The 14,537-nt window shown below is 35.1% G+C and overlaps 1 protein-coding gene across 4 annotated transcripts in view; it reads right to left on the bottom strand.

Annotated features, from left to right (window-relative positions):
* Positions 1-14,537, bottom strand: part of CNOT6L (CCR4-NOT transcription complex subunit 6 like) — a 124,541-nt gene that overhangs the window by 5,957 nt on the left and 104,047 nt on the right. For 3 of the 4 annotated variants that reach the window (XM_042984327.1, XM_042984326.1, XM_007074791.3), the window contains exons 10-12: positions 14,022-14,249; positions 11,640-11,842; positions 2,971-6,644 (exon numbers count right to left, since the gene is read on the bottom strand). In XM_042984327.1, the coding sequence (XP_042840261.1) occupies positions 6,432-6,644; positions 11,640-11,842; positions 14,022-14,249 (644 nt within the window). In that variant the 3' untranslated portion in view covers positions 2,971-6,431. Of the gene's footprint in view, positions 1-2,970; positions 6,645-11,639; positions 11,843-14,021; positions 14,250-14,537 lie in introns of those variants that run through there. The other variant, XM_042984328.1, reaches the window with a different exon arrangement.

The raw sequence follows: 14,537 nt of genomic DNA, 5'->3' as shown, positions 1-14,537 counted from the left end.
GACATCAATAGAAACTACTATGTATTCAGGGGAAAAATTACCAAAATATCTTGCTCAGTTTTAAACTCAAGTGCTTTTCTTTCCAACCATTAAATTTGCTACAAAAACACTTTATAGGCCACATAATTACTCAAATTTATGCAAAATAATAAATTAGCTTAATGCCAAATAATGAGAATAAATGAATCCTTCCCTATTCAAACGGTAAATTGAGTTGAAGAGTAGATCGTCTCGTGGACAACTAGTTGGCACTTATTTTATGGTTGAAAGAAATCACAAAAGAAGATATACGTTAACCTATAGTGAATATGACCAACACCCTGGCCTTTCCGAAAGAGAAGGTACAAACATGCTTTCTCTTTACAAAAAAAAAAAAAAATCTCCCTCCATACCACCCCATCCAGAGGTAAAAAAGCCAAATTTGAAACGTTCATCCTCCTCAAAATATTCCAAGTACTCCAATGAACTCTATTCCTCAACTTCTCCTAGATGAAAGAATTGCTTGCATTTGGACAACTGTACGAATGCCCATAGTGCACTTCTCAGTGCTGCTGGTGTTTAAGAAATTTGCCACTCACAACACTGAACAATTCCAGATCCAGTGTGCAGTAATACAGCCATCCAAACTCCTCCCCCCAAAAAAAAGTTGGCAGAGCACCGCTCAGGAATTTCATAGGTAAGGGAATATATTTTTAGCAAGTTAAGCACAGAGAAAGAACAGTACAGCTTCTTAATACATACACACCCAGACTACTGCATCACTTATTGTATCAACACTGAAACAAGTAGCAGGAAACTAAGCCTGTTAAGAAGCAAAGCCATTGTTTGACACATCAACGCTGAGCCAATTGTGTGAGTTTTAAGATAACTAATTCAACAAATGTGGTACATATAACCACTGATAGTTTGAAAGGAAATACAGTCATAGGTCAGTAACTAGAAATTAACACAAAACTGAAATGAGCAAGAAAGGACCACTTCTAAAAGTTACCATGATTCTTATGCCTTTAGAATTAAAAGTGACACACATACAAGTAGGGAAATTATCTAAATCTGGGGAGATTATAAGAAAAATAACTACTAATAGGTGCCAAACTATGCCTTCTCAAAGTTTCTGAAAGCTGAATGTACCAAGCTACTATGCCAAAAGAGTCATATCACTTGGCATTTACATACCTTTTTCAAAATATGATTTATTTCTGATAACACAATTTCTAATTTCAGTACAATGCTACTGAATTTATAGTAAGTGCCATAAAAAATGAACATTTAATAGGCAGAAATGTCCTTATTTCATATGCTTTGAAAGTAAAATCTATTTTACTTAAAAACATTCCATTACTTCAATGTCATAATATACATCGAATAAAACCTCAACATGCCTGTTTTCCTTTGGTTCCAAGAATAACCCAAACAAACCTACGCCAAAAGAAATTACTAAGTAGGTTAACAAAGCTTGCTTTTCCTAGTATCTCCCTATTTCTTGCCATAGGACTTATGTAATTCAACAGAGAACCTTACATAAAGAAGGTATTTGGTTAAAACAAGAAATATGCATGCTCTCCCTTACCACCTTCCTGAAAAAAACCTTTTTTTCTTTTTGTGGCTCGTATTCAGAACACCCTGCAGTGTAAGTGCTTCCTTTTTTCTTCTTACCCTTAAACTTTAAGGTGACGTTTATACAACAGAGATATCCAAATCGTTCTGTAAAATGAAAGATGCTTTTGGCATCCTGTTCTTAAACAGATTACAACTTTGGTAAATAAGCCAGGTTAAAGGTGTACTAATTTACTTGGATTTGAAATTGATGATCACGATGCCATAAAAAAAATTAAAATCACTCAAAGCAATCGTAACTACAAAAGTTCTCTCAGTCTACAAATTGAAAACTTTATTTGAAGTTCCTGGCTTAGAAAAATACTCTGATTTTCCTAATTTGTCTACCTAGAATTCTCACAGTTCTATAAACATGATACAATTCAGAAGGAAAAGATTAAACAAATCTACATATTAGAAAGTTGATTTTTGTTTAAAGGGGAGGGCAGGTAGGAAAGAGAATACCTTATAAATGTGAGAATTCACATTTCTGTCAAAAAGTATATTTGAATGCTATTTTTAAAACGTGCCATAAAGTCATTGCTTGCTATATAACCATTATTCTATGGCCTGCCAAATGTATCAGAAATTGATTATGTTTTCTGTGGCCAAAGCTACTGATCAGTCAGTGCATTTTACAAAGCTATTAAAATCTCTCAGAATAGAAGACTTAGAAACAAGTAAGTACTGTAAGTACTGGGACACAGCCAATTCGCTAGAAAATCTAGCCCTATATTAGGAATGAAAACAATATGCCTCTGATTCCATCAAAGAACACATTTAACCTATTTTGTCTTGTGCTATTCTACTTCTTGCTATTTGATTTGAAAGTACAGATGGCATTTGTGATTTTTAGAAACTTTTGGGAATACAAATGCAAACTTAATTTTTCACCCACTTAACAATAGATAATTAGAAGATACAATTTTTAAATGGAACATAGTTATGTTTGCCCATGTTCCAGTTTTAATGTGCCACATCCTCAATTCTAATACAACCCACCGTAGAATCAAGTGATATGAGCCTTAGATATCTTTCAACTTTCTCCCATCTCTGTGATTCAATACATAACTGTAACATACCAAATAAGAGGGACAAAGAAGAACGAAGCTTTATACTTCTGCAAACTATAACACTAAAACACAGTGGCTTCTTTAATACATTCACACAGGATGCTTATTAGTAAAATTAAGTATCTGCCTATGAATATTGAAAAGTAATTTGAAAAGAAAGAGCTTGGAACAAGGCAAATGGGAGGGAGGGGGGGGGAAGCTGGTCTCAGAACCCATTGTGCCATTACCTGACTTTAACATGTGATATTCAAACGAACGTTCACACGCCTTACATCAAAGAAATGAAACAAAAATATTCAGCTACGTTGTACAAAATTTTTTTTTACATAAAACATCATAAATCTCGAACAGATTTACTATATCTGAATTCTAAAAAGTTGCCTATAGAATGGTGCTGGGATTCTGTTCTCTGCTTGCTTTTAGGCAGTGCTGTTGCTTAAAAGTTGACACCAGGCACAATATTTTAAAACAAAGTCAACAAGCAAGGAGCAGTAAGTGGATTTGAGCCTTTCTCAGATGTCAGTCCTGAGGATGCTGCAATATTCCCCATCGAAATGTGTAAAGCTATGAGGCGGATACTGATGCCTGAGAGAGTGGGTGACTTGACATGCACTTGTAGGACTGTTGTAATAGCAAACAGTGCAGTTTTCCCTTCCTCAAACACTGTTTCAATAAATTTAAAGAACACTCCAGTTCTTACACAAAGATCAGAAATCATATTTAACAGTTAAAAAAAAAAAAAACACAACACATTATCACAACCTAAAAATGCCCAAATTTTCTCTTAACTTCACATAAAATATGCAGCAGCCCCATGGCATAAAGCTTATTAAACTTATTCTGAGAACTAGAAAGTATATAAGCATAAATATTTTACTTTCATTGAATATATACCCTATGTCATTCACCTCTTCCTTTTGGCTTCTCACTGCCAAAGTTCCAAATGGCATGCGTTTTAACAAGACAATACTGAGGAGAGCAGCATTTCTGATCATCTGAATTGGCAGCTCAAAACAGATACCACTCCTTTTACAAAGGGAACAAAGGGTGAAAGTGTGTGAAATCTGGGCAGTGGGCTAAAGGGAAACCGTGCACATGAAATTTGGGTTACCATGCCCCAAGTGTGTGTGCCACCCAAAACATAACACAATTACCTACTTCAACAGAGCTACTACCAACATTTACTAAAACCACATTAAAAATACACAGGATAATGAATGGTTTGAAAGAGTGCATTTGGAAGCAGAGAGAACCCAATTACACACCTTCCTGCAACAGAGTGCCTCGATCATACACAAAATAAACTTAAGCTGTTTACAATGTTTCCCAATTTTTTTTTATTTTTTCCCTCTACATTTAACTATTAAAAAAGTTTTTTTTTTTATTAATAAATGGGCTCCTCTGTGGTTCATATACAATCATAAGTGAACTTTAAATTCCATTTTATACAAACATCTCAAAAAATATCGGGAGTGAAGTATGGTAGGAAATATTGCTCACATTGCTAATTAACATGCGTATATGAAAGGAGGAAAATGTTTTGTTAGTGCATATACCTCCAGAGCAGAAAATCCACCCAAAACAAAAGATTTAAAATAAAACATACAGTAGCTGATTACAAAAAAAGGTAATGTCCACAAAATTAAGTTTTTCATGCTATTCTACTTTCCAGTACTATGGTTCAGGTAATCAATTTGCATGGCTAGATGTTGAATGTTTGAGGTATATAAGAAGGGATACCTGCACATTGAGGAAAATCTGTCACCTTAAGGGTTGTTTCTTTGTTTCTGTTTGTTTATTCTGGTACTTTACCATTTTTAAAAGAATATTTTATTTACATCAAACTTCACTCAACTACAATTACATTCCAATTATAAAAGATGACAAACAACGCCTCTATCACTAGGCACTTTTAAAAGGGAGTTTAGGCTTTACAGAACCCTTCTGATGCGATCCCATATACGACATTACATCATCCCACCACCCTCGTCCCACTAAAATTACCCTTCAGGGGAAATATTATATAGCCTGATTAATTTACTATGGAAGAAATTAGTATAAAATGACCAAAGGAAATGCATCATTTAAGACTAATAAAACAGCCTACGATGTCAGGTTTGAAAGAGGAGACAAATTGTATATATTTAAAACTAATTAAATAATTTAAATTTGACCTGTACTTTATATATTAGTGAGACACAAATATAGGCTATTTTCTTTTAAAATTTCATTCACATAATGGAAAATTTCTTGTTTATTAAAAATATCACATTTTGAGACTAGAAACAGTAAAGTGCATGAAAAGTTTAAAATATAAATTTCAGAAAACTCTTATAGCAGCAAAAAAGCAGAATAAAGAAAAACTTAAAAACACAGACACAACCTTTTCCTGTTACTGTGCCATAATTAACGTCAAGTAGCCAACCAATTTTTTCCCCCAGAAAACGGTTATTACGTTCACTGCCTCTTGAGTCACAGATTTTCAACTGGCCCCTCCTGGGCAAAAAAAGGATTCCAAAGTTTCTAAAGAGCATCAACAGTTGGGAATAAACCAGTAGCTTCTTAATTCAACCCTGACAGACAACAGAAACAAAGATTAAAAGCATATAATGGCCATTTGGCAACTAGAGTCAGGAAAAATGATCTGAGGTTTTCAACTACTCCCTGTTCTCTCTCCCTCCAAAATCTTTTCCACCTCAAAAAGCCAAAACCAGCAGACACTTGCCCTACTTTGGGAAATACATGAAATATTTGTATCACTTTTCCCTTTTAAAACTTTGATCAGGGTCTTTTCATTCAGCAGTTGTTCTGGTTTTTGTTTGTTTGTTTAACATTTGATTATACCTGCAAAATCGTACAGATCATATAATATCTGTTTCTTTAGCACAACCAGGCAGAAAAAGGTGGATGGGAATAATTAAAAATACTGGACACTAATTTTGTGGGTATCCTAAATGTTAAAAAATTCTATTTTCAAGATGTGTGGCAGTAGAAATTACCCACTGTTCCCCAATAAATAAACTGGAGAGAAAGTCTTAAAATTAATACTTCTAATGTGGTTACAACTAATAGAGGAACAAAATACAGAGTGATTCTTCAAAACAAAACAAAAAAATAACCAGCACTTGCCCAACTGTCATGTACTGTTAAATGCTTGATTTTGAAAGCATATTGTGCAACCACCTTTAATTTCTCAATTTTTCTTATTATGGTTAAAGGATATATCATCGTTTATGTACAGATCTAGCAAATTTAAGTGCTTTGTTAATGTGCAAAAGACTTGGGGAGTCAAAAACCAGTTTGTTATAATGGAAAACAGAAATCCAAGAAATTTTTCCTGCAAGGCATGCCATCATTCAGTTTAAAATGTTATATTTATAGTTCTTTTTAATTGCCTTTTACAAAAATGGTTGATTTGAAACCATTCAAAAGAAAGTATTTGTTTTGGAAAAACAAATACACTTGTTGGGCCTTGAATTGGTGACTTATTAATTACAAATGCTGACTCTAAGATAATATGAAAAAGGTCCAATTTAAAAACATGTTAAATTAAAAATTTGGAAAGTAATACTTTGGTTCCAGCCCTAGTGCCAAATGATACCAATATGCACAAAAATGTACAAAATCTTAGAGCAAACACATAATGAAAGGAACCTGAAGAAGCAGCTTAAGGATGGCCATACTTCACTCCTACATACTTTGATTTACAACTGTACAGGTCCATAGCAACAGATCCCCCCGTCTTTGCGGGGCAGTACTCCACTACCTCCGATTAGGCAAGTGAACACCATTGACAAGAGGCAGAAGTGGAGGGTGGAGTTCAAGTTGTGTTAACAGTGAGAAGTGGTCTGAAGGGATGTGAGGGTGTGGACACCCAGTGATGTTGTTCTCAACCAGCCATTGAGGATCTAAAGGCCCCAGGACACCAAGCACGTTCATATGAGTCTTGGAATAGAAAATGTAGTCAATCACGCCCTGGAAAGAGATTGGGGATTGAGAAAACAGAAAAAAATATGCTTAGAAAAAAAAGAGTAACTCAAGATATATAAAAAACAATCCATAATTTGTAAAAGCCAAATACCTGAGTAACTTGTACTTGTAGTACCTGTTGTCTTGACAATGGGGTCATGTAAGACTCAAATCTTCAGTGGGTAGGACATGAAATAAAGACGGCTAAATAGGGAAATACAGGGCTCTACTGGAGTCATAAAGCCTTGCATTTGTGCGTAAGTGGTAAGCAAACTGAGAAGCTAAACACACCAAATTATGTCTAGGCATCTTTAAAAATGTCTTGCTTAGGTTAGTGAAATTAAATCCATCAGTATAAACATTATGGGAACTACACTAAATCATTTACAATAAGCTGTTTTAATATAAATGCATAATGAAAAGGTAGGACTCAAATTAATTCTTTTAATGTTAATTGGCATTATTTTCCATTATCTACACATCAAGATACCAAACACACAAAGCCATGGTAAAGCATGTTTTCAGATTTGCCAGTTCTAGTTCAGCTTTCCCAGATATGCTACATACTTACAAAATACTACCTACAGTTAACGTTTCTAATGTGTTCTTTAGAATACTCATTTTCACAACTATAAATATACTGTAAATTTTGGATTCCTTAGCAAAAAATATTCAGCAGGGCCCTATATATTTATATCAGTTTTGTCTCTGAGAACTAGATGATTTGGTTTGTCTGATCATTAAGCTTTAAAACTGAAGTGCTTTTTTTTGCCCCAGGCTGTGGAGACAAGACAGCAAAGTCAAATTTCTTCCTATCCACATCAAGAGAGCCTGAGCCCAAGTATGAAGAAATATTTCCAGATCTAGAAGTATCTACTTACAAATGCTATACATAATGAGTTCCAGCAATATTTTAAATGGTTATCACAGTGAAATGGGCTACTTAAGAAAAAAAAGAAGAAAGAAAAAAAAAACTTTTGGTGAAAAAAATTTATTATGAAATTTGGAAATAATTACCTCAGGTTGATTTTGGCATGACCATGACCAAATTAAGGAGATAGTTCTTTTGAGGAAGAGGGCTTTGCTGAACATTTACAAACCTTAACCTTCCCACAAATTAAGGTACCTACTTGAATCCAAGGATTTTCTGCCATTAACACTCCAAGTCGAATAGTTAAGAAATTATGTGAGTACAAGGTATTATCCTTTCATTTTGGCTAATGCCTAATTTTGCAGTGGCATTTTAGGAAAAAGGTTAACAAGGGTCAGGGTAGATTTACTAGCATTTATGAGACCATCCTTTCCTTCAACTATAAACTAAACACAAATGAAATATTCTGTCACTTATGTTCCATAAACCTCCCACATCATTTTATTAGAGTGTCATTATGCACATCAGCTGCTAGACTTGCAGAATCCTTTGCAAACATAGGCCCCAAGAAAGATGTTAAACACGCCAGAAAGTCAGATGCATTTAATTGGAGGTATCACTCGTACCTATTTTCTTAGTTTGAAACATCCAGAGCAAAAGCTCTTATCAAAACCCTTATTAGCAAGATCATATCTACAAACTCACCCAAATATTTGTACATATGTATGCACATTTACACATTGTTATATCTATAAAGTAGGTTACTAAACTAATGATTTTTAATCTTTTTTTGACTCAAACTTGTTTTTAAAAAAGGCTACAATGTGGGAAAACAGTCTGTATTAGGAAAAACTATAGTAAGTCTATAAAACTGTATTTGGAAAAAAAGTAAAAATGATGAAAATAATTTATGAGCCAGCATTATGCTAAGTATTGTCTTATAAAAGAGAAAATCGTATATTATAAATTTCATAATGTAACAGAGAAAGACTTCAGACTTACTACTTGACAAAATATGAAAACTGTCCTTCCTCTTTTCATTAACTGGTTCGGGCACACCCTTAGATTGATGGGGAAAGGGCAGCAGCAGTAGAAAGTCTGAATTAAGCTGTTAATTCAATGAATCTGGTGTTATGGTCTGAATGTTTCTGTTCCCCCCAAATTCACAAAAATCCTAACTCCTAATGTGATGGCAGTAAGAGGTACAAACTTTAGGGAGGTAATTAGGTCATGAAGGTGGTACTCTCATGAATGGGATTAGTTGCTCTATAAAAAGAGACCCCAGAGAGAGCTCTTTCAGCCTCTCTGTCACGTGAGGATATAAGAAAACAGCTGTCTGCAACCTGGAAGAGGGCCCTCATCCGAACCCAACCATGCCAGTACCCTGATCTTACACGTCCAGTCTAAGTCACACAGTCTGTGGTGCGTATTGTTAGCTATCACTAAGACACCTGTTCTACAAGTAATTTTCGTAACTGCTTACTCACCCTTTTTTTTTTCCAAGTAAGTTCTAGATTAAATGAATCTGAGTTCTAAATATCACTTTTCTACATTTCTAACCTCATCAAGGACCAAGAAAGTAAACAAATGCTAAGCCAAGTAAAAAAATAATGGTAATAACAACAATCCACTGATGGGATGACAGAATATTATATTTGGATCTGTATGTAATACTAATTACATAACATTTTTATATTTGATATTACCTATTTTTACTGACTGCCTTTAATACTGGGATGGTATAAAATGCTTCGTATAAAATTGAAACATTCATTGTTACTTGGATAAAAGCTTCATTCTCTGTTAGGAATGCCCTTACAGTTTGTTCTCTGGTCATCCTATCCCACCCCCTCATCCCATCCATTGATCTAGCCAACCAGCCAGAATATTTATCTTCCCATACATGCCTGTCTCTCAGAGATTTATAACTGTCCTTCCATCTCATCCTATCCTACATATTCAAACATCAAACACTCTGGGTAATGTACCTTTGGTTCTTTACCTGTACGTCTTTGGACAGTGCAAATGGTTCAATAAGATTTTTTTTTTAATTTTTTTTTAACGTTTATTTATTTTTGAGACAGAGAGAGACAGAGCATGAATGGGGGAGGGTCAGAGAGAGAGGGAGACACAGAATCTGAAACAGGCTCTAGGCTCTGCGCAGTCAGCACAGAGCCCAACGCGGGCTCGAACTCATGGACCGCAAGATCGTGACCTGAGCCGAAGTTGGACGCTTAACCAACTGAGCCACCCAGGTGCCCCAATAAGATTTTTGATACAATTATTAAAAACATAAAATCTTTTGAAGAAATATCAACAAAGGATTTTAAAACAATTCAGAAGATTAAGAAAGATGGCTTAGTTTAATAACCCAAATTTTCACTTTGTGGACAAGGAAAAAATAACTTCTATCAAAGCCTAGATGACTTAGAAATGATTTGGTCTTTTTAACCACACACTTGCCAAAACAAGTTGTAGAATTATTAAACACTTATTTTAGGGAACTTTAATTTAGGTTTTCTGGCTTGTGCTGGCAGAGATGTATCATATATCAATACAGTCAAAAAGATGACAATTAACTTATAACAAACTGTGTATCATTAAGTCTAGAGGTTTCCTTTAAGCTTATGGAAGACCAGCGGTGTGCTATAGTAGGCTAGTTCCCGCTTTCTTATTGCTTCATCTCAACTCTGAATTCAACTGTATTATTTGGGAGCTTGAAATCTACCATAGTGGGAATACTTACACCACAGAAATCAACAAACACCACAAGTTAGGGCTTCTAATTCGCAGAAATCTGGTTATTAAATATCTACCAGCACATTACTGCATATGAGTGATTTGAACAAAAGCAACTATCGCTAGAGATAGTATTATCTGCTCTAACATAAAAAATACTAAAATTAGATTCACTTTCTTCTAAGCAATTTTTTCTCCACTTCATGATTACAAAAGCTGACTAATACCATCAGCGCACAAATTTCCTTTCTTCTTCCTACTATTTGTTCCTTAGAAAGGGGCTAACAAGCACTGAAAATATAAAAAAAAAGTTATTGGAGGTGTGAAGAGCCCATTTTGAAAATTTCCTTTGGTATTTTTATTATATTCCCTCTAGGCTTCTTACATCAAACGACTTTCTAAAATCTGCATTTTTTTCAGGATAGTATAAGATTTTGGTATAGATGGCCTGAAATGCCAGAAAGTCAAACAATAAAACAGCTACAGGCAGAGTGATCAGATAAATTGGCAAAGGGAAAGTAAACCTGACTACAGAAAACCACTACAATCAATCGTTTTCTAAAGAACAATTTGTCTTGTACAATGGGCCCTCTAAATTTTTTTTTTTCTTATTCTGCAAAGGTATCTTTCTTTTGTTCTCCTGCCTGGGAATGTAATAGTTTGACTACATGGATATATATCAGACCCTAAGTACAACCCTCTGTAACCTCATCTTCCAAAGAAACTTGGAAAATTTAAAGGTAACCAAGACATCAAAGGAATGTACTGAGAAATTTCTAAGAGAATATTATGTATTCATTCAAGATGAACTTAACTAATCAGGATGCTTAACATTTAGATTCTTACTGAAATTTAAGGATGGTATAGACAGGTGAAGATTAACGATATTAAAAAATATAATGTGCTTTGGGGCGCCTGAGTGTCTTAGTCGGTTAAGCATCTGACTTCAGCTCAGAGGTCATGACCTCATGGTCCATGAGTTCAAGCACATCTGGCTCTGTGCTGACAGCTCAGAGCCTGGAGCCTGCTTCGGATTCTGTGTCTCCGTCTCTCTCTGCCCCTCCCCTGCTCTCAAACAAACATAAAAAAAATTTTTTTTTAAACAAAGTGCTTTTAACGGTGCCTGGCACAAAGTGAGCATTTTGGAAGTTTTTGCTATTTATCAATATTACTTGAAATTTGAAAAAATCAGGGTTCAAAAAATTCTCAAGTCAGCAATAACAAAAAAGAAAAATAACAAACCTCCTTACATTTAGGGACAAAGTTAGCCAAGACAGAGAATATAAAAACTCCTGAATATTATACAATTAGGCATATAATAATATAGACCTTCCTTGCCCTATGTTTGTATTTGAAATAATTTCTATACCAGCTCAGAGGCGGTCACTCACTTTGAAATCAAAGGTGTAATTGGTGTAAGGCATCAAGTTATTTTCATAGGCGCTCTTCAGTTGGAAGCCATGTGTGATTCTCCCTTCTGAGCTTCCATTCTTTCCATTGCAGCTGAAGTTCATAAGACACTCATTGTACCTTAGTTCCTTGAAGTCTTTATGGTTGTCAGCTACTCCTCCATTGCTTAAATATTCCACAACACCTACCAGAATAAAGAAGGAAGAAATACTATCATTTAGCATTTAGACGTTATGTAAGACTTTGTGACCAAAATTTTGTGGTCAGGTGGATGTACCAGGTTCAGAGTGGTATTATTAGGTTGACCCATATGCAACTGCCTTTTTGTGACAGTTCAAAACAAAACAAAACAAAACAAAACAAAACAAAACAAGAAACAATAAAATAAACAAACACCAACAATTTCTTATGGTTAAATCAAACTGAAGGGTATTTGCCTACTTCAGAGCAAAGCATCAGGGTCACCCAGAAATATCTTCAGTTTTCTTAATGGTACTTCAAGCTAAAGATGATTCCTGGGCCCAAGGTGGCATTCACTAAGAAGGTTTTGATTCTGAAGGCTTTTAGAATATTATCCTAAACCACTACTTCTTTAGTATTTAACTGTTCCATGCAATCAACTTTCGGAGTATGTAAAATATAGCATACATAATAAAAAATCATTTATAACAAAAATAGATCTTGCATCTTCAACATTTCAATATTTATAGTTTCAGCTATGAAATATTCTTTATTTTGAGCTACAGGGAGTTCTTTCAGTCTGATACTATAAAGAACATCATATACTCCAGATATACTACTTGGTCAAAAATATTAGATGTGTCTAAAAAGCTAAAGAGAGTAGAAGCATTCAAAAATACATTGCTTCCATTTAATAAGTAAAATGAAAAATATATCACAACCCTAATGATGATGATCAGTGAACACGGTCAGCCATCTCTTTCTATTTGTGATCAGGAATGATAACAACATATAATGAATAAATGATGAAACACAGTATCAGTACTGTGAAGAAGTGAAAAGGAGTGATCATTTATCTAGGATTTATTACACGCCAGGCACTGCTTTATACACTTAAACCTCACAAGCAGCTTTATGCGGTGGATAAAATTATTACCCTCTTATTTAAAAATAAAGAACTTAGTCATAGATTGCACTTCTAAGTGGTAGAACCGAATCCAACTCTGACAGTCTGGCTCCAGAATCAGCTCATCGTGCTGTGCTGTGCTTTCAAATGACAGCTCACTGGCTTAACTGAGATGGGAGAAACTTATACTTGAGAGCATTTCAACTCAAAAAAACAGAACTTAGAAAAGAAGGCATGGTTAAGGTGTCAATTGGGTTAGGGGCTAAAGACAAACATTTGTAAGAGGATGATTTCAGCATTTATTTACTAAGGAAAAAAGTAAATATTTTCTAGATTTGTGACTTTTATGAATTTCCAATTGCAAGCATTTGGGTTATTTCACATTTATTGTTGAGGGATTATCTAAACAATTTAAAATAGCTTACTGAAAATGTACAAAATTTAGAATATGCTTCAGTAATAGCAAAATAGTAATAACTGAACATTTTACATTTGAACTTGAATATCTAAAATGCAGAACTAGTTTTTTGCAAAGATCTAAAATTAGTTAGGACATAAAGTAGTTTAGTGGAGCTCAAGAAGTAATGTCAAATCCCAGGAGAATGTTGGTCAGTCTTCTGCACCTATTATCAGCATTCATATATCACTTAATGAATTCACTAAAATGTGGCCAACCTTACTAAACTTAGATAGCTCCTGCTGCTAAATATTTCCTGGTTGCCTCTTCCCCATTACACTCTGTGCTCCAGGAGGCTGATTTTTACTTGCAACAACTACAAACCCCCTCCAACTCTAGCTTCTAGCTGCATTTGGTCAATGGGCAGCACTGGCAGGAGAGTAGAGTGAGGTAGGGATATAGATTTCCCCCTGACTCATTTTCTGTTGATGCCAGAGATTGACAGCATCAGTTATAATTTAAAGCCATTGCTCCTACTACATAACCCTCTCCTTAGAACTACATTTTCCAAGTTGTGACAGCAGTTCCTACCACTTTCCAAACCTTTAGGTGAAGGTGTGGTAAAGGGCCTCAAATTCCCCAAGTGGTAGAGTACTGCATCGCCCATGGTTTTGTGTCCCTTAACCCTGTACACATCTTTAGAAATAGCTTCTTTACTAAACTCTCAATTAACCCCATGCCCTATCTTCCCAGGAGTCTTATTAATACACTCTCTAATTTAGCAGAGAAATTCTCCACTCAAAAGTTGGGAGGTGGCTGGTCCTCCAAAGAGAAGTTAGAGTAAAACTGAAAGCAATGAGGAAATGATGTTATAAATACCTGAATCTGGCAATGAGTTAAGATCTGCACATAGCACCAGCGGGATGGAATTAGGATCTGCAGTTGGGCTGCCAGGCCTACTAGAGGCTTTCTCCAGAATGTTTTTAACCTCTGAGACAAACATCATGGTCTGGATAAGTTTCACATCAGAATACTCTGGGTCCCAATGCATGTGGGCATTTGCCACTATAAGCAGCTGTTTGTCTGCAGCATGAATAGGCTTCATACCTAAATTTAAACATTAGAAAAAGGAGAAGATTGTTTTATGTATCAAAAGAGCAGCATCTTAAGGTTTTCTCCCTCAAATCCACAGCCTCTTCCTTTTTTTTCCCCATTAATGTATATCTTCCCCTTTATCTCAAAATGTAGTTTTTAGAAGCTGATGTGCTAAGATTCTGGTAATCCCTACATAGGAATTACTCCTCTAGATCAGGGTAGGCAAACTGCAGCCATGGGCTAAATCTGGCCCACCACCTGTTTTTATACAGCCTGTATGAGCTAAGCCTGGTTTTACAT

Source organism: Panthera tigris, chromosome B1 (assembly GCF_018350195.1).
Source record: "Panthera tigris isolate Pti1 chromosome B1, P.tigris_Pti1_mat1.1, whole genome shotgun sequence".
Classification (NCBI taxonomy): Eukaryota; Metazoa; Chordata; class Mammalia; order Carnivora; family Felidae; genus Panthera; species Panthera tigris.
This window is presented reverse-complemented; position numbering and strand designations above follow the sequence as displayed.